The sequence below is a fragment of the Gadus chalcogrammus genome, chromosome 2, assembly GCF_026213295.1.
Source record: "Gadus chalcogrammus isolate NIFS_2021 chromosome 2, NIFS_Gcha_1.0, whole genome shotgun sequence".
Classification (NCBI taxonomy): domain Eukaryota; kingdom Metazoa; phylum Chordata; class Actinopteri; order Gadiformes; family Gadidae; genus Gadus; species Gadus chalcogrammus.
In genome coordinates, this window is record NC_079413.1 from 22,582,591 (window position 1) to 22,606,783 (window position 24,193).

The 24,193-nt window shown below is 46.6% G+C and overlaps 2 protein-coding genes across 2 annotated transcripts in view; both read right to left on the bottom strand.

Moving 5' to 3' along the window:
• arl4d (ADP-ribosylation factor-like 4D) overlaps positions 1-4,283 on the bottom strand; it is a 4,527-nt gene extending 244 nt beyond the window's left edge. Inside the window, exons 1-3 of the mRNA XM_056605029.1 lie at positions 4,122-4,283; positions 2,811-3,511; positions 1-2,127 (exon numbers count right to left, since the gene is read on the bottom strand). The exon at positions 1-2,127 is cut by the window's left edge and continues 244 nt beyond it. Coding sequence (XP_056461004.1) covers positions 1,960-2,127; positions 2,811-3,254 — 612 coding nt within the window. The 5' untranslated portion in view covers positions 3,255-3,511; positions 4,122-4,283 and the 3' untranslated portion in view covers positions 1-1,959. The remainder of the gene's footprint in view (positions 2,128-2,810; positions 3,512-4,121) is intronic.
• Positions 4,284-8,437: 4,154 nt separating this feature from the next.
• On the bottom strand, positions 8,438-23,896 carry LOC130400087 (next to BRCA1 gene 1 protein-like). The gene is made up of 13 exons (XM_056605030.1): positions 23,511-23,896; positions 23,075-23,260; positions 22,456-22,572; positions 21,730-21,805; positions 20,783-20,965; positions 20,196-20,414; positions 18,460-18,664; positions 17,319-17,513; positions 16,646-16,743; positions 15,773-15,860; positions 15,517-15,610; positions 14,781-14,935; positions 8,438-8,526 (listed from the first exon to the last, which is right to left on the bottom strand). The coding sequence occupies exons 1-13, from the start codon at positions 23,673-23,675 to the stop codon at positions 8,466-8,468; spliced, it is 1,842 nt and encodes a 613-aa protein (XP_056461005.1). The 5' UTR covers positions 23,676-23,896; the 3' UTR covers positions 8,438-8,465.
• Between the last annotated feature and the right edge of the window lie 297 nt (positions 23,897-24,193).

Consider the following 24,193-nt stretch of genomic DNA (forward strand, 5'->3'; position numbering starts at 1 on the left):
TATGGACGATCATTCATATCTTCATAGGGTTTAATTATTCTGTGTTTTTGTGTGCATGCACGCAGTTGAAAGCTACAACCATCTACCTTTGAAAGGCCCAAAAACAAACCTCTCGAGCTTACATTAGTATTCAATCCTTCGCCCACGCACAGACATGCACACCAAAAAATCTATATCCTGATATTAGGATGCACAAATAACGTACGATCAAGTAGAAGTTGGAACACAAGCACAGAAAACTGAAGGCCCAGCGTCAAAGACTCGGAAGGTCGGAAAACCTAAGTTTCCAAGTTTCTAACTTGAGTGTGATTGACAGGTATTTTTTCGAGGGGAAAGGACTAAATAGACTCATCAGGAAGAAGCAGCTTGAATTAGAGCAGCGATGTGAAACCGGCCACCTAATAGCTCTGAACAAACATGGCGATAAGGAGAGGAATGAGGCCGAGTGAGTCATTACACAAGAGTAAACAAATCAGTTATAGGAGGACCTCTTCTCAAGGCCAATACAGCCTTTCAGCTAAAATAGCACCCTGGGTCTCTTTTTGAAATGTATTTGATACATACTGCAGACTCAAGCCATGATGGTATCAAAGGGTCTTTGACGATCTTTGAGGCAAAACCAACATATAATGCAAGCCTGTGTTAATGTAATTTAAAAAAGCAAATGCAGCTCATGGTATCATTGGAGAATTTCCCAGGACGTCCTGCTACTCCCAGAAAACCAGACTGACCTCAGAGATCACCGTACATTTAAAAGACCACCACATTAAATAGAACTTCCAGCTTTTCTCAACTCGCATGCATCCGTCGAAGATCCAGAGAGAACACAAGGGATATAATCAACAAAACTATGATGGCATATTGTTCAATAATTTATTCATTTTACATAAGTATTACAAAAACATATGTACAATATGTAAAATAAACGTTTTGTGGTTACAACTTCGCTGAGCAAACCAGCCAACCAGATATCCAGCCGTGCAAAACATTGAACCGTGAACACGACAACAGTGGCGGGAAACTGAAAAGGAAACTTAAACCTATACGTGGGAAAGGCAAGCTGCTTCAGGGCTTGTTTGTCCCACATTAGACGCCATTGTGTCCGTCCACTCGCCGGACACCATGAAAGACACCGTGACGCTGTGAAGAGTCGGATGGCACAACTCCACCGTCGTCTTAAAGCTTAACACTATAAACACCTCTTTTAGGCTCAGGATAAGGTACAAAAAAATGAAAAACATAACAACCAGTATATCTATAGTCTTTTGGTCAACAAAAGAGCTATGGTCACACATGCGACGTGGTGAACTGTAAGGAACGTGGTACACTTAAGTGAAAGAAGTCTTCTATCAAAAGGAGTGGAAGGAACACGCGTGCTATAGGGCTGGTCTAGCATTGCACTGACACGACAGGTTCGGTGAGTCTTAAGTCCTAACAGGAGGCTGTGTGAGTCAAAGGGGGAGGGTGTTCCATTTGTGCACATCCACCAAGGTAAAAGAGTGAGTCAAGAGTGTCGCGTTTGGTTGTGTTTCGGAACGTATATTGCACTGATATGGTCAGCTTGTCTTTAGTTCCATGCGCAGCACCGTTTCCTTGTTTGCTCTTAGAAGAAAAGCGTGACGTGACGACAACGTGGTTTTCCAGGAGAAGTACTTCTACTCAAGTGTGATGAAACAGAGGGACTGTGGGTCAGCAGCGAGCTGCTGTATGGAGGGCTTAGGACACGCCCCCCAAAAAAGAAACTCAACACATCGTCCACAGGTTGTGTTCCTAACCCGCATCTGTCCGTCTTCCTTCAGTCTTCGTCTGCATCTTAGATTGTCCTTCCAAGGACAAAGCGCACCCTTTCACCCTGTGTGCGCGACAAGTCAAATCTCCAATGGACCGAAAATAACCAAAAAAAAATACATCTTCTCTGTTCTCGAGGCTGCGTCTCTCATGGCGGTCCTGATGTCCGGCTCATCTCTTCTTCTTGCTGCTGTGGCGGAGCATCTTCTTCCTCTTGAGGACCATCTCGTAGAGCTTCTCCAGGCCGGGCTGCAGCCCCTGGCCGTCCAGCGCAGAGCAGCCCTGGGTGTGGTGCAGCGTGGACGAGCTCAGCTCATGGATGGACAGGGCCTTCTCCACCTGAAACACCAGACACGGAAGATGGGTTAGCGGGCGGCTTCAACGTGGTTCGTTCAGGAACGCATACAGTTCAAATGCTGCAAGATGTTCCTAGTTGACCGTGCCACAAGTGAACATCCAAATCCATCACACAGCTTGTGTACAAGCACAGCATTGCTGCCACAATGAACTGGACATAAATAAGCAGTAAAATGTTCAATTGTTCAGCTAAGACACCTTTCAACTTCATGGCTTTGGTCTGGAGGGAAAACCTCTGAAAGGACAACCTTGTTGGCCTCAACCCCATCATTTACCATCTGAATTATCATAGCTAATATTTGTTCACCAATGCCCGTCTTTATTGCAGCTGTGTTGTGTACTAGTTGGATGATACTAGGTACCAACCCAATCTCGCTGCCGAGTCATCGATTTAGGATTTGAGGTCATTCAAATAGAGTTAAGTTAGGTTAGTTAAAAATTCTGACAATGTCAGACAAATACATCTACACACTAACCCTATATCAAGTTAATGGCAATCATAAATACTTTTCTCTTTTCAAAGAATCTCGATTGATTATAATCTCTGAGAACATACTCATAGCATTTCTTGGGTCTACTATCAGGCCAAACCTAAAACCGGGTCTATGCACAAAGTCTACGCACACAAAGTAACGAAACACTACAAGTAAAGCGCACGTGTCTACCTCCAGGGCCGACAGGGCTCCGTCGCGGTCCTGCTTGTTGGCCAGCACCAGCACGGGCACGCCCTGGTTCTCCGGGGAGCGGCTGATCCGGTGGAGCTCCACCTTGGCCTCCTCCAGCCGCTCCGGCTCGGCCGCGTCCACCACGAACACCAGGCCGTCGGTGCGCCGCGTGTACGACTTCCACAGTGGCCGCAGCTTCTCCTGCCCGCCCACGTCCCACACCTGGAAGGTGGTGCCGCCCGCCTTGGAGTTGCCCATGGACACCTTGATGCGCTCCATGTTGAAGCCCTTGGTGGGGATGGTCTCCACAAACTCCCGGAGCTTGAGGCGGTACAGCAGGGAGGTCTTGCCGGCCGAGTCCAGGCCGATCACCACCACGTGTAGGGACTGGAAGCTGGGCAGGAAGGGGGTGTTGGGGGCAATCTCGGTCAACTGGTTCCCCATAGTTCTCTGGTGGGTCAAAGTTGAGAAGAGTCTCTTCTTTGGGGCTTGTGAGGATATAGGGGTAGGGTATCCTTTGGTAGTTATTTCCAGATGGAGGGCTTCCCAACGACTGCTTTCACCAGATGGTGAGGACTCTTGAGGAAGATAGTCACTTGTCGTGACTGAGCATTCACACCTCTGATGATCCAACTTCAAAGGGCTAATGAAGACCCCCCTCTCAGAGGATAGACAGAAAGGGATGTGCCGTCGCCTGAGACCTGGTGGAAGAGGGGAAATAAGCCGAATTTATGAGTCAGCTATTTGAACGAGGCTGTTAGTCATTAGGAACACAGCGAGAGCTCAAGTCACGGTAGACGGGCCCCGATTCTTGACGAGGTCTTACATTTAAGTGAAGCGTACTAACACACGTTCAGATGATATTAACCAAGTGGAACCGAGCTGACTGCACACTTCTAAAGAAAATAGGTTCAGCTAAGCTTTGAGTCTTTCATTGCAGTCACAGCAGGAGAGCCGTCTTATTAGCGACGCTGAGGTTGCGCTCCGTGCTGTTGGAGGCTGTTTGTCTCCCGCATAGCTGGGCAAACACGGCTGATCATATCTAATCTTGAGCCACGGTCCTACTGATTATTACTGGCATTTAGTTAACGATAGTGTCAACGAGCTTTTACAAAAACAAATGAGTAGCATTAACCCCAGAACAACTACCATTAACAATCGTGAAAGTAACCTTTCATTATCAAAGTTTTTTTAGTTAGGTTAACATTTTCTCGAACCAAGTCCTCTACAAAAGCAGCACACAACGCGCTACAAAACGCGATATATCAAAGTATATTTTGCTGTATTCCTTCAACAACAAATAAAACTCACCTGTGTGCAAAACGCCGCTTCTTTAAACTCTCAGCTTATCTCCAGAAAAAGGTCCGAGGAATGCAAACAATTAATCACGAAACTATTTTTCCCGTAGCGTTGGTTAAGCCGCGCGTCTTAAGAGATGCGATCAGGCTGCGTCTCCCACTGCGACTGGTACCGAGGCGGCGCGCGGCCGAGGAACACCCAGCCCCCCCCGCCCCGTGACGTCACACAACCGGCATCGGGTCGGCGAATGGGGAGAGAGAGAGAGAGAGAGAGAGAGAGAGAGAGAGAGAGAGAGAGAGAGAGAGAGAGAGAGAGAGAGAGAGAGAGAGAGAGAGAGAGAGAGAGAGAGAGAGAGAGAGAATGTACAGTTTATTTTCCAAGACTAATAAGCTCTTTTTAATTGAGTCAAGAGAGAAACAACAGCATTTAAGTCGATCTCTTTTGTTTGGTTATTATCAACATCGAAAGCAACTCAATTGAATTGATTGATGAGGGTAAAGATGGATATTTGAATTATATTTCATTTAATTTTGCTAAATATAATATAGAACGTCTGTATTAGCTCATGTCAATGGATGGTTTTATTACACGGAGAGTTGTATACCATGGTGTGTGGCAGGCTGGTGTCTCTGGGGGGTGAAGTTAATTGACTTTACCCTAGAGACCCATACAGTGGCAACGAGAAACAAACAGGGAAGTTACTGTGAACAACCTCTTCCCCACAACATCCAGACCAACACCGAGTGGGTCAATTATTCAGGTCAGATCCCTGTATCAAACCAGCTCATATCTAGAACAGAATATAATAGCTTTAAGTCCATGACCCAAATAAGAAGCAGAGACAGTAATAGTTATATGTAAGTAGCCTGCAGCAGCAGCAGGGAAGCAGGGAAAGCCAAAGAAAAGCAACCAAACATACAACAGTATCCAACAATTCTTCTATCAAACCAGGAAATATATGTATAAAAAAAAGAAATTCCTATTTTGTGTGATTGTGTAATTGTGCGTTCATATGATACAGAAGCCATCTGTATCCCCAGGGGCCCAGAAAGGATGAGGTCAGCACAGATCGGTGATGTAATGGTTCAGCTGCCCTGTTTACATACTGATGACTTCAGTGCGCTCTTTACCATGAATGGAGTCTTCATGGCCCTTCAGACACTAATGGCGCGTGTGTGCGTGTGTGTATGTAAATATACATTCGGGACATTTGCATGATGTGCATGCGTGTGCATGTCTGTACATGTACTCGTCTTTTGGCTGGGGGGGTGTGTGTGTGTGTGTGTGTGTGTGTGTGTGTGTGTGTGTGTGTGTGTGTGTGTGTGTGTGTGTGTGTGTGTGTGTGTGTGCGTGTGCGCTTCTGTCTGTTTGTTGGAGAGAGGTCATGAGACATGCGGCCACTAGCTCTATCTGGCGTCCATAGATTCAGATCTGATCCTTCTGAACCAGTGTTCGGCTCCATTCATTAATTTGCCGTGTGCCTTAGCCTTTAGCTGGTGAATCAGGAGGTACACTATGGGACTAACTGTCCCTAGCGTACATAATTATTCACCGCCGACAGGGTGAAGCGTCCAACTCATAAAGTGTGGGCAGAGAACATCTCAACAGTCAAATAATTGGGATCTCAAAAGGGAAAAGATGGCTTTTCAGACCATTATAGAGATACAGATGGCTTTACAGACAAGTGCATTACTAGCGGGTCGCTAGCTGGCATTATGCAACTGCATCACATTGTACCGGGGCATTCTATTCTGGGACTGTTTGTGTGTGTGTGTGTGTGTGTGTGTGTGTGTGTGTGTGTGTGTGTGTGTGTGTCTGTGCAAGTCCTGATATGTGCGTGATCGTGAATGTGATGAATGCATTTCACTCCAGGATACGTGGATAGCTTGTGTGAAATATTGAGAGAGAGAGAGAGAGAGAGAGAGAGAGAGAGAGAGAGAGAGAGAGAGAGAGAGAGAGAGAGAGCGTGTCAGCAGTCTGTCCATCAAATAAAGAGGCTGTTGCCATCTAGGTCAAGTGTGAGTGTCTTAATTGTACGTATCACACACACATAGACAGACACAGATATACACACTGAGATACACAATGTCCGCATGCAAGGTTTTTGAATATAAATGTTGTTAATATAGCTTGTATGAAATATATAAAGTATATATGTATATGAAACTCTGGATCAATAATGGATGCAGCATGCAGTTTCAGTGACTTGGGTGAAGACCTTCGATATGAATCTGAACCCCTTCACACCTCTAGTGCAGTCTCTCTCCCGGTAACCTTGTTAGCAGGTTACTCGGCCAATAAACACAAAAAGCACTTGACAGAATCCGTTTTGTCCGGCCCCGGGTCGTTATAGCACCATAACATGTGCATTCATTGCCCTCTGCTGGTGAACAGGCGACACCACAACCAGGAAACCAGCGCCCACAAACGTTCGCACGCACGCACACACACACACACACACACACACACACACACACACACACACACACACACACACACACACACACACACACACACACACACACACACACACACACACACACACACACACACACACACACACGAGATAGTTTGCATGGTTCAAAACAATGATTTCTTTCAATCACAAACTCCATGGAACAAAAGATAAGTGGAGAGAATGAGATAAAGAAGGAGAAATTAGAAAGTTGAACAAACATTTGAAACAATGAGAGCATGAATGATTGGAGATAAGGGGGGTTAATGAGAGAGAGAGAGAGAGAGAGAGAGAGAGAGAGAGAGAGAGAGAGAGAGAGAGAGAGAGAGAGAGAGAGAGAGAGAGAGAGAGAGAGAGAGAGAGAGAGAGAGAGAGAGAGAGAGAGCAGGTGAGAGAAAGAGAGAGAGAGAGAGAGAGAGAGAGCAGGTGAGAGAAAGAGAGAGAGAGAGCAGGTGAGAGAAAGAGAGAGGGCAATAGGAACTCACACTCAGCTCTTCTCCATTTCCTCAAAGGGGAACCAACAGATTCCATCAAGGTAAGCATTTTTTTTAACTCTTAATTATAGAATAGTTTAGATGCAAATATAGTTATTTTAATGCACTGAAAGAGTTAACTCTTCCCATCTCAATTAAGAATAATGGGACACAGTTCTATATAATATTAAATAATGAAATTACTTCATCTTTACATATAGATGAATATAGAATACCTCCAGCAGGCAAACTTAAAATATCTTAAACATGGAATCACAAACATACATGAATCAAACAAAGGGCTATAAGCAAGCCAGAACATTATTGGAAAACATACATTAATTAAAAAATTCTTACTTGTCCGCTGAGTTAATGGTTTAATAATCAACCCTTGTGTTATTCCCTATAATTTAAGCCTATTTCAGTGTTGCTTTGAGGGAATATAATACTTTGTGTGATTACCACCCCAACAAATTTTAGTGGAATAATCTGACAGCATATACAATTACCACATTCAGTCAGCAAGAAAACTAAATCTTGCTGACATGCCAAAGTGAATAAAAAATTCAAGTTAACTTCCTAAAAAACATTCTGTGATTGGAACATATTCCGATCCTCTGCTGTGACCACAGCAGAGTAACACTATTCCACACCTGGACAATAGGAGGTCTAATCTCCTCAATCCTGGGAGCAACGTCACTCATGGAACAACCATACCGGTCACTCACCAGCAACTTGAACCTTCAAACCTTGCAGGACTCTTAGAAACTATTATAAGAGTATGGTAGCTTGTTCAAACCTGCCCCAGGTACCAGGTTGACCCTATTGTCTGGGTTATACCGTTTGTTGTGTGTGTGTGTGTGTGTGTGTGTGTGTGTGTGTGTGTGTGTGTGTGTGTGTGTGTGTGTGTGTGTGTGTGTGTGTGTGTGTGTGTGTGTGTGTGTGTGTGTGTGTGTGTAGGCTACACGATGGCAGCCATGCACTGGGAGGCCAGGCGTCGGCAGTCTATGTTGGACCGCAGGATGGCCCGTGACAAACAGCGGGTACTTTTATTTTGATACGCTGCAATGTTCCCCCTGGTTTGGGAACAGAACCCTCAACCACCACGGGGCCAGGATGCAACGCAGACCTGGGTGCGTGTGTGCATGCGTGTGCGTGTATGTGTGTGTCTTTTTGTGTGGCTGTGAGTGGTGAGTGAGGTTGTGTGTGCATGGTGGTGATTTGAGGTGGTTGTGTGTGTGTGTGGTTGTGTGTGTGTGGTTGTGTGTGTGTGTGTGTGTGTGTGTGTGTGTGTGTGTGTGTGTGTGTGTGTGTGTGTGTGTGTGTGTGTGTGTGTGTGTGTGTGTGTGTGTGTGTGTGTGTGTGTGTGTGTGATAATGACTGGAGGTGATTGTGTGTGCGGGAGGTTGAAAGCTGAGCAGGGAAATGTCACAGCCTGTTGAGGTCGGGTTCACATCCTGTTCTCAGGTGGTCCGTCCCTCCAGCGAAGCTAGGGAGAATAGAAGAGATATATTTTATGAATATACACACACACACAAACATTATGTATATATATATATATATATATATATATATATATATATATATATATATATATATATATATTGCACATATTTATATTTACACACACATATATATATACACATATATACAGTATATACATATATATGACTCTGTTGCTGTCACAATGCTTACATAGCCTATACATTAGCGATATATGTTTGCCTATTTTGAGTGTATATAAATATGAATGAAATCGATCCTTGAACTATGCAGCGTTGCAGCATGTTTGAGTGGTACTGCTCTGCATCACTCTCCTCTTATGAGTTCCACATTAGATGCACCCTGTTATTCCTTCAGTCCGCAGAGAAGCCCAGCGGGGACGACTCTACCCAGTCAGTCCAGAGGGAGCCGACAGCGCCCCCGGCAGGTACAATCACGTCATGAAGACGCCTCACGCTAACTCAAAAACAGACGTGACTTATGAAAGTGTCTCACTTTCCACAGAATGCAAATCAACCCTCAATTCATTCATTTAGCTCTGAAAGCCAGTGTGGAGACATGACATTCACCACATGGCCGACGTCCAGACATGATCTGTATCACAGGGCGTTCTCAGACACACGCGCACGCACGCATACGCCTAAACACACTAAAGGCTATTTAGCATGTTACAGTTGGGTTGACCCGGCTGTTTGGCTCCAAGAGCCAAGAAAGACAATAGACAGTGGGCCAGGGGTGGACTGTGTGTCTGTAATGGGCTCATGAATAACTCCGGCCTTCTGGAGGGGTCTTTAGAGTCACCCTAGGGGTCTCGTTTACTAAAGTCAACGGTAGCAGCAGGTCACTAGCAGCACATTTACATACACAAACCGGCTAACAACAAGACACACACTAACACACGTGCACACACACACCCACACACACAGACAAAGAGACACACACACACACACACACACACACACACACACACACACACACACACACACACACACACACACACACACAGAGGCAAACACACACCAACACAGAAAGAGACCCACACAGACAGAGACACACGCACACACACCCACATGCATTTACATTTAGACATTAACATTAAGGGCATTAAGCAGACACTATTAACCAAAGCGACTTACAATAAGGACATTTGTCAGACAGAGACACAAACAAACAGACAGACACACACACCATCACAGACACCCACACAGACAGAGACACACAAAACACACACACACACACACACACACACACACACAGACAGACCCCCCCCCCCCCACTGGCTGAGGTTGCTCCGCGGTGGTCCGTCAGCAGCAGGCCTGCTGAAAGATGCATGTGGGGCCGAGGTGTCACCCCAGGCAGGGTGCTCAGACCTGGGCTCGGGTGGCAGTAATCAGGGTGCTCATGGAGGACTGGAAACCTGAGATTTAGGTGCGCTGCCGCAGCTCACGTTCTCCGGGGGCGAGGAGCCAGTAGAACACGATTCAGTCAAGCCTTTGGTGTATTGAGCTTCATTTACAGGCAGGACAGCCATCTTGTTATGTTAAGAAATGATTGTTCGGAAGTTTGAGAGGAGAGCTCACACACATATTGTGGTTTTATTTAGTAAGTAGGAGGCATATAATAATGATAAAATACACACACACACACACACACGAAGAGAGAGACACACACACACACACACACACACACACACACACACACACACACACACACACACACACACACACACACACACACACACACACACACACACACACACACACACACACACACACAAAAAGGGTTAACACAAAAAAACCTCTTGCAAAAGCCTCAAAGAAAGGCATGCCCACATTTTTTTATGGTTGTTTTATATTGTTCTCAGAGCCAATGAGATTGTTTTCCTCAGCACGCAAGGTCTCTTTACGCGTCTCTCTTTCAGACGGGAGCCAATGCCCGGACTGTCAACGCAGGCAACAGTCCGCCGACATCCAGTACGGGGCCAAGATCCCCAACCGATACACCGTAAGGAGTCTGTTCTGCCCGCTGAGAAAACACGATTGCCAGCGGGCGACAGCATTTTGCCGAAATGTGATTGCCCTAATTTTTGGATTGTATATATTAGAGCTGTCAGTTAAACGCGTTATTAACAGCGTTAACGCAAACCAAATTTAACGGCGTTAAAAAATGTATCGCGCGATTAACGCAATTATTTTATTTAAAAAATAAATAAAATAAAAATAAAATCAAGGGATATTTAGCATAGAAAAATAATTTGCGATTAATCGCGATTAATCGTGAGTTAACTATGACATTAATGCAATTAATCACGATTAAATATTTTAATCGCTTGACAGCTCTAGTATATATACTAACGGACCGGTTCTATTTTTTCTGTTTCCAGTCATTACATTACAAACAGCAGTGGTAAAGAAGATCAGGGTTTGGACACACGATAACAGGGGAAAAGGCACTGAAACGACTTGGCCACAAAGGAGACCTGGCGCCACCTGGAGGCAAAAGACAACATTACAACCACATGTAGTAGCTTTAAGACACATACTGTACAGTGGCATGAGTGCTTCATTAGAAAACAAATTACATCTTGCATGCTACAGTACGCATTTACAAAAGGTGAGGTAATTTTTATCAGCAGCTGATTGGTCACATTAAATATTCTGAACGGCACTTTGGCACTGTGACGTAGCATTCAATGGTTCTCGTATGTGGGTGAACGGTTACCGCGAGTACTTCAATCCTTAAAACACAAGGCATGATGGGTAACGATCCTGATTGGCGGGGTGAGTCCCGGCGTGAAAAACACCCAGAACACTTGCTAAGTTTGGTTTAATGCATGCGTGACCAGGTGTGCTGCTGGTTTGTTCGCATGAACCCACAGAAATGATCTTCTGGGGCAGGAGATGAGGAGAGTGGATGAAACAAGGCGTCTGTACATTGTTATTGAGTTTCCCCCTTTCCTTTCACCCTGTTCCTGAGAAGTTGCAGTATGGTAAATCAACAAGAGAACGTATAGTTCAACATATATTTCAGTTGTCAGAACGGCAAAACTCTTGAGCCTTGTCGGCATGGTAACCGACGACACAGCATCAACTTGCACAATAAGACCCAAGAGTGTTGGATTTGAATGTAGTGACTTTAATTAGAGACAGATACATTTGTACTTCACATACAATGTCAATAAAGTGCAAATGAGAAGAGGAAAAATGATGAACCATGATTAATCTACTTTACGCATCTCGCCCGGTCCCCTGAACACTTCCGGGCTATACTTGAAGTGTTATTGTTCAAAGCGACCCTACACCCTGATAAAACAAAGAGGCTTAGGTGTTGAGGAGTGCAGGACACTCATCAGCGTATTCTACAAGAACCTTTGTCGGCGTACTGTTTCATGTGTGGAATGTGTACAGCAGTTGGTTAAATTAAAGGCGGTTTGACAGTCTGTCTGACTAAATATTGTTCAACATTATTGACAAGATGATACAAATCAAAACAAGTTCCGGCTCAAAACCAAGGGATGCATGACTTAACTTCTAGAGGAAAATTCGCTAACAACAGGCAAGTTCCATCAGGGTTGCCCTTTTAATAAAAATAATTCAATAAAATAAGATTTAGGAGCAAAGAGATGTATTTAGTGATTGTATCTCAGCAATGACTCCTAATAAACCATATGCTTGAATAGTGGGCAAACTTCCCCTTTGTCTCATTACAAACGATGTAAGAAAAACTCCTCTAAAATCACAGTCCCCGTGCAATGGACTAACACTTGGGACTAATTTGTTGGGATTTCGTTCCACAAAACTCAGGCAATCTCTTTTTTTGAACAGCAACTGTATTGTTGAGGGCCAACCGATTGTTACTTAAGTATCTTCAACAGTAGGACACATTTTTTGGTATAAAAAAGAAAGAATTTTTGGGCACGGGCTAGGATAAAATAGGTGTACCGTTACTGCAATCCAACCACTTAAACCAAAGCGTCATCATAAATATCCAAACATAGAAGGAAACAAGGATCAGGTTTCATCAAGATGTAACATATATAAATATTAATTTAGCAGCTTAACCAGATGAAGTAAACATTTGAGGAAAAAATAAATAAAACAATTCCTTTTACTATTTTTCACCCTTAACATGTAATGAAAATCGTTCTCATCACAATCCAAAACAGAATGGATACATCGTCCAAAATATTTCCATGACGAGCAACTCTGACTTTGTGTGCGGCTGCAATTGACGATTCAGACTCGGGTTTAAAACTAGATTAAACCGTATTTAAGTGCCAGAGGTCAGGGATTCACAACAGAACTCCAACGCCCCGAAAAGTTCATCTCAAGTGGAAAAAAACATAAAAACGAAAAAACAAAACATCTCCTTTATAACATTTACAACAAACAAACACAGCGGTGATGAAGCGGGGTCAGATCTAGCCAAAACAGAAAGTGCAAGCTCCAATAAATACTAACCAAAGCTCTTTCCCTTCATCTCGCACTTCCACACACATATCGAGCTTTCGACGCGCTGGGAGCGACCGAGAGACGCCTCCCAGCGCACCGGACACACATTCACAGCTTTCTCCAGCGTGACGCGTGCTTCTCTTCCCTCTGGCTCCCTCTTGTGTCCAGTTGTGCAAATTGCGAAGGACCTGACTGTATGATATTTCAATTCACTTTAAAACATGGACTAGTTACACAACTATACAATCTTATTTATAATTTCACTTTCCCCATTGAAATTATACATATATATATATTATATATATTTGTATATATATAATATATAAACAACCAAATATACAAGTGAACAAATAGCTACAAGTGGATGAGGTAAATACAAGAACGATGATATGCGACGGCGAGAATGATTAAGAACTGCGTACCCTGTGATCCCGCCGGCCAACTTGAGGCCAGCCGCCACACTATGCAAACTATGCGAGTGTGAACACCCAATGTGTTCTTCCTTATAAATCTTAAGCACGATACAACTATTGAGGTCTCAGGCGCCTCTATTTTTAACCTATAGGTAGTAGAGGCTCTGCGAGATGGGGGGTGTCGGTCTCTCTCCCTGTGACGTAGCGCGAGTGACTGGACTGTGGTGGAATGCTTTCGTCATGTTCTCCCTCAGGATCGACGTGGTGTTTACAGCGCATTCCTCGGTACGGTGACGCGGTTTGTTCGTGCGATTCGTCTGTGTGTGTCTGTGTGTGTTTGCGTGCGTGCGACTTGTTTACCGGGTGAAAAGTTAATTTGACCGGGGCAGTCTGGTGGAAGTGGGTGGTCATCGTTGCGACGGGGACAGGACCAGTTAAAGGACATCTTTAACAGGCCATGTGCCCCGGAAAAGGCCGGAGCCGTGCTTTAGCCCCCGACCCACCCCCACACTGCAGGGAGGAGTTAAACTCCCCTCCCCCCCTCGAGACTAACAGCAGTACTTGGAATGATATTTTCTTTTTTCGACACACTTCAGTCCAGAGTTCCATGTTGAAGGTCAGGTGTGACCATGGCCGTTTGTGTGTGTGTGTGTGTGTGTGTGTGTGTGTGTGTGTGTGTGTGTGTGTGTGTGTGTGTGTGTGTGTGTGTGTGTGTGTGTGTGTGTGTGTGTGTGTGTGTGTGTGTGTGCGTTAACCATGGAGCCGAGTTGAGTCTTTTCTGTAACCCATGGATACCACAACGTCTTAAGTGATTGGCTTGGAGAGAGAGAGAGAGAGAGAGAGAGAGAGAGAGAGAGAGAGAGAGAGAGAGAGAGAGAGAGAGAGAGAGAGAGAGAGAGAGAGAGAGAGAGAGAGAGAGAGAGAGAGAGAGAGAGAGAGAGAGAGAGAGAATAAAGAACGAGCGAGCACATGGAGAAAAGGAACCCTGCGGTCCTCTCTCTAGTACCATTCGTCTTCTCGCGCGTCCCTCCATCTCTTCCACATCGCCATGGTTACCGCGACAACACCCACATCGACCCAGGGTCCTCGGTCCGCTCCGGAGGTGAGAGTGACCCCCCCCCCATCAGTAGCCGTTGGAGGAGGAGAGAGAGCGTCTGAGAGACCACCCCCTCCCCCCCCCCCCCCCCCTCAGTAGTGGTTGGAGGGGGGAGAGGGTCTGAGAGACCACCCCCTCCCCCCCCCCCCAACCACTGGCGAGAGGGTCTGAGAGACCACCCCCTCCCCCCCCCCTCAGTAGTGGTTGGAGGGGGGGAGAGGGTCTGAGAGACCCCCCCATCCCCCCCCCCCCCCCCCCCGGTCAGTAGCGGGTGGAGTACCAGTCGTTGTCGGCCATCTGCACCAGCTCGTTGACCACGTCCAGCAGGTTGAAGCCGTGCTTCCTCAGCAGCCTCTGGTTCAGGGTGCGGTCTCCGAAGCCCATCTCCACCAGCACGGCCGTCATGGTGTCCTGGGTGGAGCCGTCCACCGGGGGCTGAGGGGACAGGAGGTATGGGTCCGCTGTATTAGTATGGAGCTCATCAGTCCCTCGTGGATATCACGGGCCTTTTTTGAGATTGTTGTGATGAAAGTTCACAATGATGAAAATTGCGGTGTTTTTCAGGTTTTTGTTACGATACAATGCGAGAGGAAGTGAAAGTTGCAAAAAGGTTGCTGTTAAATCTTAAGTTATAACTGCAATTTTTTAAATAAAAGAACAAAAACACTGAGAAATGGTCCTATGAATAATTGATGCTTGAGTCTTTCTGCGCTGGCAATTGACTTGGATGCAACAGCCTGTTCTGTAGTTCTGTAGATGTTTCGCGGTGGCAAAATGCTTATCAATGGAAGATTTCCGCTTATGTTCCACCACAATGTTGCATGTAGTTTTCCCCCGCTTTCATGTAGAATACCAGGATACTGCTTTTCGCAATCTTTCGATGGTTGGGTTCAAACGGTCTGATCCATCGGCTAACATGAACCTCGCTGACCGTCCGAACGTTAGTGAGGAGAGTTCTCCCCGGAGACGGATCCCCAGCTAACACGGACAGGTGTGGGGGGCTGGGGGGGGCTCACCTGGGTGGGACCCTGCCCTGTGCACAGGGCCTTGTAGGCGGAGGCGGCCACAGACAGCGCGCCCTTCACCAGCTCGTCTGTGATTCCTGGATGGCTGGGACAAAAACATAGTTTTATTAAAATAATTTAAACAAATTAAAATAACATAGAAACATAAAAGGCGAATCAACGGCCAAAGAACACCGTTTGAGGAACATCGTTGGTGCTGTAGCCTGACATTTTTTAAGTTTATCTACAGGCAGAGCCGCGGACAGACCTGGGGTCCTCAGGATTGTCGGGCGCTGTGTCGGGGGTGTCGGCGGGGTCCTCGGGGGTGTCTTCCTGGGGCTGTGTGTCTGCGGGGCCTGAAACACACACCGCCACACCCCACCACCCCAAGGCTTACTGGCTGCTTTCATTATGGCGATTGATTGATTGATTGATTGATTGATTGATTGATTGATTGATTGATTGATTGATTGATTGATTGATTGATTGATTGATTGATACTTTAATAATCCCAGGGGGAAATTATTTTTGTCACGAACTCAACCCATAAACAAATATTGAGAATAAAATATAATGTAAAATATATATATTTATACATACATAAAAGATAAAAGATACAACTTAAGAAATACAAATATACAAACAACATAAATTTAAGGACAATATAAATATATATATAACACTACATATACATACACATACACAAACATACGGGGTGTCTGACATTCTAAGGGAGGCGTTGTAAAGTTTAATGGCCACAGGCAGGAATACAGCTATACACATTTTATAGATTTTAATTAATCTATTTTTCTATTTTCTTTTTGCACTTTTATGTTTATTGGCTGCACTATGTCGCATTTGGCAATAAGGTATATTGATATTTTGCTGTCAATTGAATGAAAAAAGTAGCAGAGTAAACACATGACATGCAGTGATTAATCAGTAATTTAATCGCAAGATCATATTCGGTGTGAAAAGCCCCCAAAAGGAGATATTTAATTTCAAAAGAAATTAAATGATGCGGCGGATAAGAACAGCATTAACTACCCTGATAGAAAAAAAAAAAGCTCTGTTCGTTCGTGTTCGTGTGTGTGTTCGTGTGTGTGCGTGTACGTGTGCGTGTGTGTGTGTGTGCGCTCACCCTCCTGGTTTTGGTAAAGGTCAGAGCTCACTTCCTCCTCCCCGACCTCTTGACCCGCATTCTGGTCCTGCACCGCCGCCTCTTCCCTGCCCTCCAGACTGACACACACACACACACACACACACACACACACACACACACACACACACACACACACACACACACACACACACACACACACACACACACACACACACACACACACACACACACACACTGTTGAAGCATGGCCATCTTTTCCACCCCAAATCCAGGACTTATTTCTTAGATATCCTCAAAAGAAGAGATACGTTTTTCTAATCTTATTTGATTCCTGTCTGGAAATGTCGTGCCTTAAGATAAGAAGAACAATAACTGAATAAACAAACATGTTGGAGTAAACCTCAATGACACATAAAACCTTCTACAGAAGGATTATACAATAAAACAAAAAGGACACAAAATTCCACTTTAGACAAATTGATGGTCGTATTGGTGTGACACACGCTATCAATCTTTCAAATAAAGTGCCTTGTTGAGGTCTCAAAGCCGATGTAATCCTTTCCATAATAAGGATGTGATTCCATCCCTCCACAGTAGGTGTTCCTGGTTTTAACCACCTTCTAGTATTAGATTATCTGCTCATTTATTTTACTTTCATGTCACCATTGATGCTGTTTGTGTCCCCCCCTACCTTGGCGTGAGGCCGGCTGTAGGGGGCGCCACCACCTCGGGGGTCAGCGGCTCGTCGTCCAGCGTCTGGGAGGTGCACAGCATGTCGTTGGCGCTGCTGGTCACCGACACCCCCGGGCCCCCCAGCTCCTCCAGGGGGGTCTCGGGGGTGGAGGGGGTCTCAGCCGTGGGCTCTCCGGGCTGGGACAAGGCTGAGCTGCAGGAGGAGCGTCAACAAGCATGACTGCGCTGATACGTCACGATAAGACTACTCACTACCCCTCAGACTCCACACCGCTTCCTCAGAGCATCTCACCACAATGTCCTCTCTGGCCCCCGCACCAGCCTTTTCCCACCCTGGGGGGCAGCAGGTCTTTCACCGCCATTGGCCCCCAAAACTCTGGAGCTCCCTTCCTCAATCCCTCCGTGACTGTCCCTCCTTCCCTCTCTTCAAAGCTCATCTCAAGAGCTTTCCGTTTCAAGAACTCTCTCTCTCTCTCTCTCTCTCTCTCTCTCTCTCTCTCTCTCTCTCTCTCTCTCTCTCTCTCTCTCTCTCTCTCTCTCTCTCCTCTCTCCTCTCTCTCTCTCTCTCTCTCTCTCTCCTCTCTCTCTCTCTCTCTCTCTCTCTCTCTCTCTCTATAAATACCTCGCCTCAATTCATCTCAAATGTATTATAACCAGCATGGTATTTATTAACTGATTGCACTTTATATTTATGTCATATTTGACACATTCTACACTTTTAAGAGTCAGTTCTCCATTTATAAACATGCACTTTGCATATGTTATACATATTTATATAAATGTGTGTATTTGTAGACACCTGTGCTTGTGTGTATTGTCTGCCAGGTAGCAATGCTGTGTTTTCGTTTGTTTTTTGTTTGGACAGGGCCCTGTCCTTTGTAATGCTGCTGCGACGTGCCCTCAATTGCCCCCTGGGGACAAATAAAGTTTTTTTGAATTTGAATTTGAATTTGAATAAAGGGTGGTCCAACGGGACCGGGTTCGAGAGCGGGGCTCCGTACCTGTACATGGAGTCCCCTAGTGGCCGGCTGGTGTCTCTCTCCGTACCTGTACATGGAGTCCCCTAGTGGCCGGCTGGTGTCTCTCTCCGTACCTGTACATGGAGTCCCCTAGTGGCCGGCTGGTGTCTCTCTCCGTACCTGTACATGGAGTCCCCTAGTGGCCGGCTGGTGTCAAAGCAGTCGGGGAGGATGATGATGTAGTCCTCGGAGGAGGCCGAGGAGGAACGGCTCCTCATCCACTGCTCCATCTTGTCCTCTCCTTCGGGGCTCTCCTTCTCCTCCTCCAGGCCCCTCCCCTTCCGCCGGGGGTCCGCACACATGCTCCTCACGCCCAACCCGTGCTCTGCGGGAGGTGACACGCGAGGCGTTACCACGGCAACAACGGCAAGGTCCCAACGAACCACAAAAGGCTACTCTCGTGTGCGGCGGGCTCGTATGAGGTGGTTGCATCGACGTCTTGATTGCTGAGCTGATTCTCTTCTATTTGAGCCGGCGAGTGCTAAATCTGGCAACCCGTAGTTCTTAAAGAATCTGGCAACCCCTGGTTCTTAAAGTAATGGACAACCGGATCTGAATCGGTCAAATAACCATCAAACCTTGCAGGAGTGTATCCTCTACCCGCCTGTAAAATATCTAGAATAAAGTAAAAAGTATGATTATATACATCTAAAAAAAACATGAGGTATGTGTGAGGTATGAGTCTGAGGTATGAGTGTATAATTAACGCACGTAATTAACGTACGGTAATTGGTCACCGCTTTGCTACGTAGCCAGGAGGGAGAAAAGACTCCGCACATTTAAGCAGTTTGAAGGTATAGAGACCATCCTTTGCTGGTGCATTATGCACACCTTGATAACCCTTAATAACATAATAAAGGTAATTTACGGAATTTCTATTGTCCATCATTTTTATGTTGAATATATTGAAGTACTATCTGTTATTTTAAACTCTAATGTTCTAATGGCTAATTGTGTTTAGTTTGGAAAGACAGAACTTCAATGCAGGCCAAAGGGATGGTGGGATCTGATTGGCTGACCCGGTTGGTTTGGCTGTAGCTAATTCAATTGGTTGCAGAGAAACCTTTTAATGATGTGCACACACCCCTCAACCAACACAGGCTTACCAGGCCTTATCAGAGAGGTAAATACTGTCTGCTGTGCAAGGCCAGTACCTAAGAACAACATTACACACATCTAGAAACAGTCTGGACACAATCTAGACACAATCGAGACCCAATCGAGACCCAGTTTGGACACAATCTAGACCCAGTGTAGACGCAGTCTAAGAAAAATATAGACAGTCTTCATACAATCCAGACAGAATTGAAACCCAATCTAGAAACAATCTAGACCCAATCAAGAAACAACCTTAGACACAATGTAACAACAGCCTTCATGCAATCTAGACCCAATCAAGAGACAATCTAGAAACAATCTAGAAACAATCTCGACCCAATCAAGAGACAATCTAGAAACAATCTCGACCCAATCAAGAGACAATCTAGAAACAATCTAGAAACAATCTCGACCCAATCAAGAGACAATCTAGAAACAATCTAGACCCAATCAAGACACAATTTAGACACAATGTAACAACAGCCTTCATGCAATCTACACCCAATCTAGAAACAATCTGGAAACAATCTAGACCCAATCAAGAGACAATCTAGACCCAATCAAGAGTCAATCTAGAAACAATCTAGACCCAATCTAGAATCAATCTCGACCCAATCCAGACCCAATCCAGACCCAGTCCACCTACAGTCCAGGCTCCCTCCCCAATCCAGACCCCGCCACCTACAGTCCAGGCTCCCTCCCCAGTGCAGACCGAAGCCCTTCTCCCCGGGGTGGGGGTTCCACGGTGCGGCCGTTACCTGTGAGCCTGCGCTCCACCATCAGCGTGGCCCTGGAGGGGCCCGGGGCCGAGCCAGGGCCGGCGGGGGGGCCCACGGACAGCGGCCCCGGGAGGCAGGCCTTCAGGGGGGTGGGGAGGGACGCCTTCAGGCCCGAGGGACAGGTGTCCGGGCTCCGGTCGCTGTGGGGGCTCTTCACACACAAAGACACCGAGCCGCCCTGGGCCGCGGGCCGTACCACTGTGAGGAGGGGAGGAGGGGGGTTTAGGAGGACTCCTCAAAGGCATCCGCTTATTAAGGAATTTATAAGTCATAAGTTATATATAAAGCCAAACCAAGATTTTCTGGATAATTACCCTCGCAAATTTTTAACTAGTTATTTTTTTAATTATTTGTATTTTATTGAACGCAGAGCATCTCAAAAGAAGGAGAGGCTAACAGCAAAACAGCATGCATAACAATACAATTCTAAAATAACTTTAATCAAAATATGTTTAATATAATATTTTTTTAATATAATTACAAATAGATTTCATAATGAAAGTGAAAGTAAAATGATCAAACTCGCTCCACTACTGATTGCTCGGACTCTCCGTCCATCCCGCTACCTTTGCTGTGGCCGGGGCGTGTCCCTCGGACAGGGGCGTGGTCAGGGGCCTCCTCCAACGTCAGAGAGCCAATCACGGTCTCACACACAAACTGGCTCCCGCTGAGGTCGCCTCCCCCTTCCTCCTGGGCAGGCACGCCCCCACCACTCCCCTCCGCTCCTGGCCCCTCCCCCTTTGGTGCATCTTGGGAAAAGAGTGATTGGATGAGCAAGGGGGGCCCCCCCGAGTAAAGACCCCGCTTTCCGTCCTAGTGTAGGGGTGCACAACTCGCATGAGACACACCCGTGCCTTTTGACATTGTTCGGGGACATTCCTGCAGGTAGAAAAAGAGCCGGCTGATATAAAAACGTGACGGCGGACGTCTTTTATGAAGGGGGTGCGGGCGGGGGGGCGGTCGCTGAGCTCCATGGCGGATGTTTTTGGCGTGGTCATGAATGTGTGACAGCGACCGGCGTGTTCTGAAATGCAGGCGTGGAGGAGGGGCGTACGCACGCAAAGCTACTCTAACGAAGGCGGCCGGTTCCATCCCCCGGGGCCCGGTCCAAGACGGGGCCCTCCCCGGGCGCCCCCGAAAAAAAGCCTCAATTACCCGTGGAGCCAGTGGCGCCCTCAGACTCCGCCTGGATCAACCCCAAAGGGGAGGAGCTCCCGTCCTGTGGGGGGGGACACACGTCTGTAGGGGCCACTGGACGGACGGGAGGGTGGGAGGACGGGGGGGGGGGGGGGTGGACGGATGGATGGGTGCAAAAGGTCGATGGATGAATGTGGGAATGAAAGAGAGAGAGAGAGAGAGAGAGAGAGAAAGCACGTTTATTGAGGTCGGCCGTGGCAGGAGGCGGAGACGTTGTCCGGGTGTGTGGGCGGCGGAGAGCGTGTGCTGGTGATGGGTGAGGGTCATGTTGGAGGGGGGGCGGGGGTGTGGGGGGGGTGAGGCTGTAGGGTGTTACCTGCGGGCGAGGTGTTGGGGACACTCTCCAGCTCCTGCACAATGTTGATGTCCAGCAACTCAAAGGACAAAAGGTCCTGACACGGGAAAGAGAAGAAAGACAGTCCACACCACGAATGGAGATCTCAGATTGAAGCATTACATTATGAACCCCCCTTCTTGGTTCTTTCCCATTCCGATCAGCCAACTATCGCAAAAAAAATTAGATAATATTACACTCTACGTCTATGTAGGGCTGGGCAATTAATACAATTTTTATCACAATTTCGATTTTAGCGTCAAACGGTCAAAAAATTTACATAATCGAGTTTTTCTTTTTTTATTTATGTTTTATAGAAAGGGCAGAACAGCTGAATACATATCTGTATATCATTTTAGATTTGAACACTTTCTTTTTGACCATTTTGTGTATTTTCTTAAGGCGGAATGTCAGAGTCCTCAGTTACAAAGTTTTTTTTGGGAGAGACGTGCTGAATAAATACTCAATGTTTTCAAACTCAAAAAATTCGTTTGAATAATCATGATTTCAATATTGACCAAAATAATCTGGATTATGTTTTTTCCCATAATCGAGCAGCCCTGCGTCTATGTATTCTTGATCAGGAGATCTGTGCGTGTGGCTGGGTCCCAAAACCAAATACTTACATAAAAAGAGTTAACCAAGTGTTAGTGGCGTTGGCAGCGCTACTGAAACTGTTCCACTGAAGACCCAAAGTGGAGGCCCTACCTGTGCAGTGAGCAGGTCCACAGACGGGATGTAGTACTCCTCCTGGTCCACCGAGACCAGGGCCTGGTCCCGGGTCGCAGGGCAGGGGTTCCCGTCCTTGGACACGGGGTTCTTACCCTGTGGACGGAAGGCCTTTTTAAAATATATATTTTAGGCCAGGGGTTGTCAAAGTTTGGACAGCTGAGGGCCAATTTAGGAACCCAAAATTTGACTGAGGGCCGCCAAAGGAAAAATAAACTGGCGGGAAACGCCGTCAGCATCCCAGTGGGGAAAAAAAAACATTGCACCGTGGACCTCTGGGAGTGGGGTCAAGTGAGGTCTAAATCACGAAACTGAGGTTCATCCTTTCAAAGTAATGAACAGTCGGATTAAAACTAACAAATGTAAAAGGATTCAATTGAAAGCTAGAGAGAATATACTTTTTTTTCTGTATGTCATTGCGGGCCGGCAGGAATGTTTCTGCGGGCCGCCATTGGCCCGCGGGCCTCAATTTGAGGACCAATGTTTTAGGCCATTTAGCAGACGGCGGAGTCAGCCACGCAAGTTGATTGGTTGATTGAATCAATCCATCCATCCGTCCGTCCGTCCGTCCATCGCCACGGTAACCGGGGTCCGTTACCTGTGGGGTGACGCAGGGCGAGACCAGGATCCCGTCGGCCATCATGGCGGCGGGGGCCTGGGGGTCCACCACGATGCTGCACCACACCCGGGGCCCGAACTGCTCCCCGGCGTGGGCCAGCCGCCAGTGGGAGGTGTAGGAGCCCTCCACGCTGGGGGCGCACAGGGCCACGCTCACCACGCCCACCTACACACACACAGGGGCCACACACACACACACACAGGGGCCAGGTTACATAAGGGCCCGGGGCCACACCCACACACAGGGGCCGGGTTACATAAGGGCCCGGGCCACACAGACACACATGGGCCGGGTTACATCAGGTCGTTGCAGAGCAAAGTCTGAATATTTGGGAGATATTTGGAGACTCTTTTGGGCATTCAGCCATTCATCTCGTCTCATGATGTCATATCTGGGGGCCGGAGTCTTGTCTCACCTGACCGGGTTGGAGGAAAGGAACGGACACTTCCCTCCAGCGATCGCCGGAACCCACGGCAAGGTTCCCCCACATGAACTTGAGCTGCAGGACACAACAGGGAGCGAGAGGACCGGACATCATCAGGTACGATACGATGACAATAACCAGGTAGCATGACAGCATGAGGCATGATCGAGCTCTGATACCTCGGACGAAAAATCACAACTTCTGCTTCTTTGGTCGATTTTTATTATAAAACACATAATTTATTCATGTGATCATCCATTCTCCTTCTATTATAGGTGCTATTGAATTTGCACTTAGGGTCGGAAGGTTGACAGAAGAGACAAAGTCAAGTAAACTGTATTGGTTGAGCCCTTAATTAAAGCAACAGTCTGAGAGCGTTTCACAGACCATATTATACTACCCCCCCCCCCCCCCCCCCCCTCCCCAACCCTTACACAGGAAGCTAACTCCTTAAGAATTTTATCCTCGATGCAGCTTTGGTTCGGTCACCGGAGGATCCATAAGTGGGGGTTACCATGGAAACGGGAAACCCGATATCAGACTGCAGACACAGCTCACAAACAAATCACTCCTGCCTTGATTTTCTGATGAGTCACACAGCGTCCATCTGCTGGGTTTGGGTCTGGTTTCAAAACCTGATGCTGTTTTTTTCATTTTTAAAACGTAATAATCTG

Coding starts and splice junctions, on each gene's coding strand:
- LOC130400087 (XM_056605030.1), bottom strand. CDS start 23,675: ATGCTGTCATGCTACCTGGTTATTGTCATCGTATCGTACCTGATGATG. Junction 22,573..23,074: donor CGCCCTGCGTCACCCCACAG/GTAACGGACCCC, acceptor TTCCGTCCACAG/GGTAAGAACCCCGTGTCCAA. Junction 20,415..20,782: donor ACGCCCCGGCCACAGCAAAG/GTAGCGGGATGG, acceptor CCCTCCTCACAG/TGGTACGGCCCGCGGCCCAG.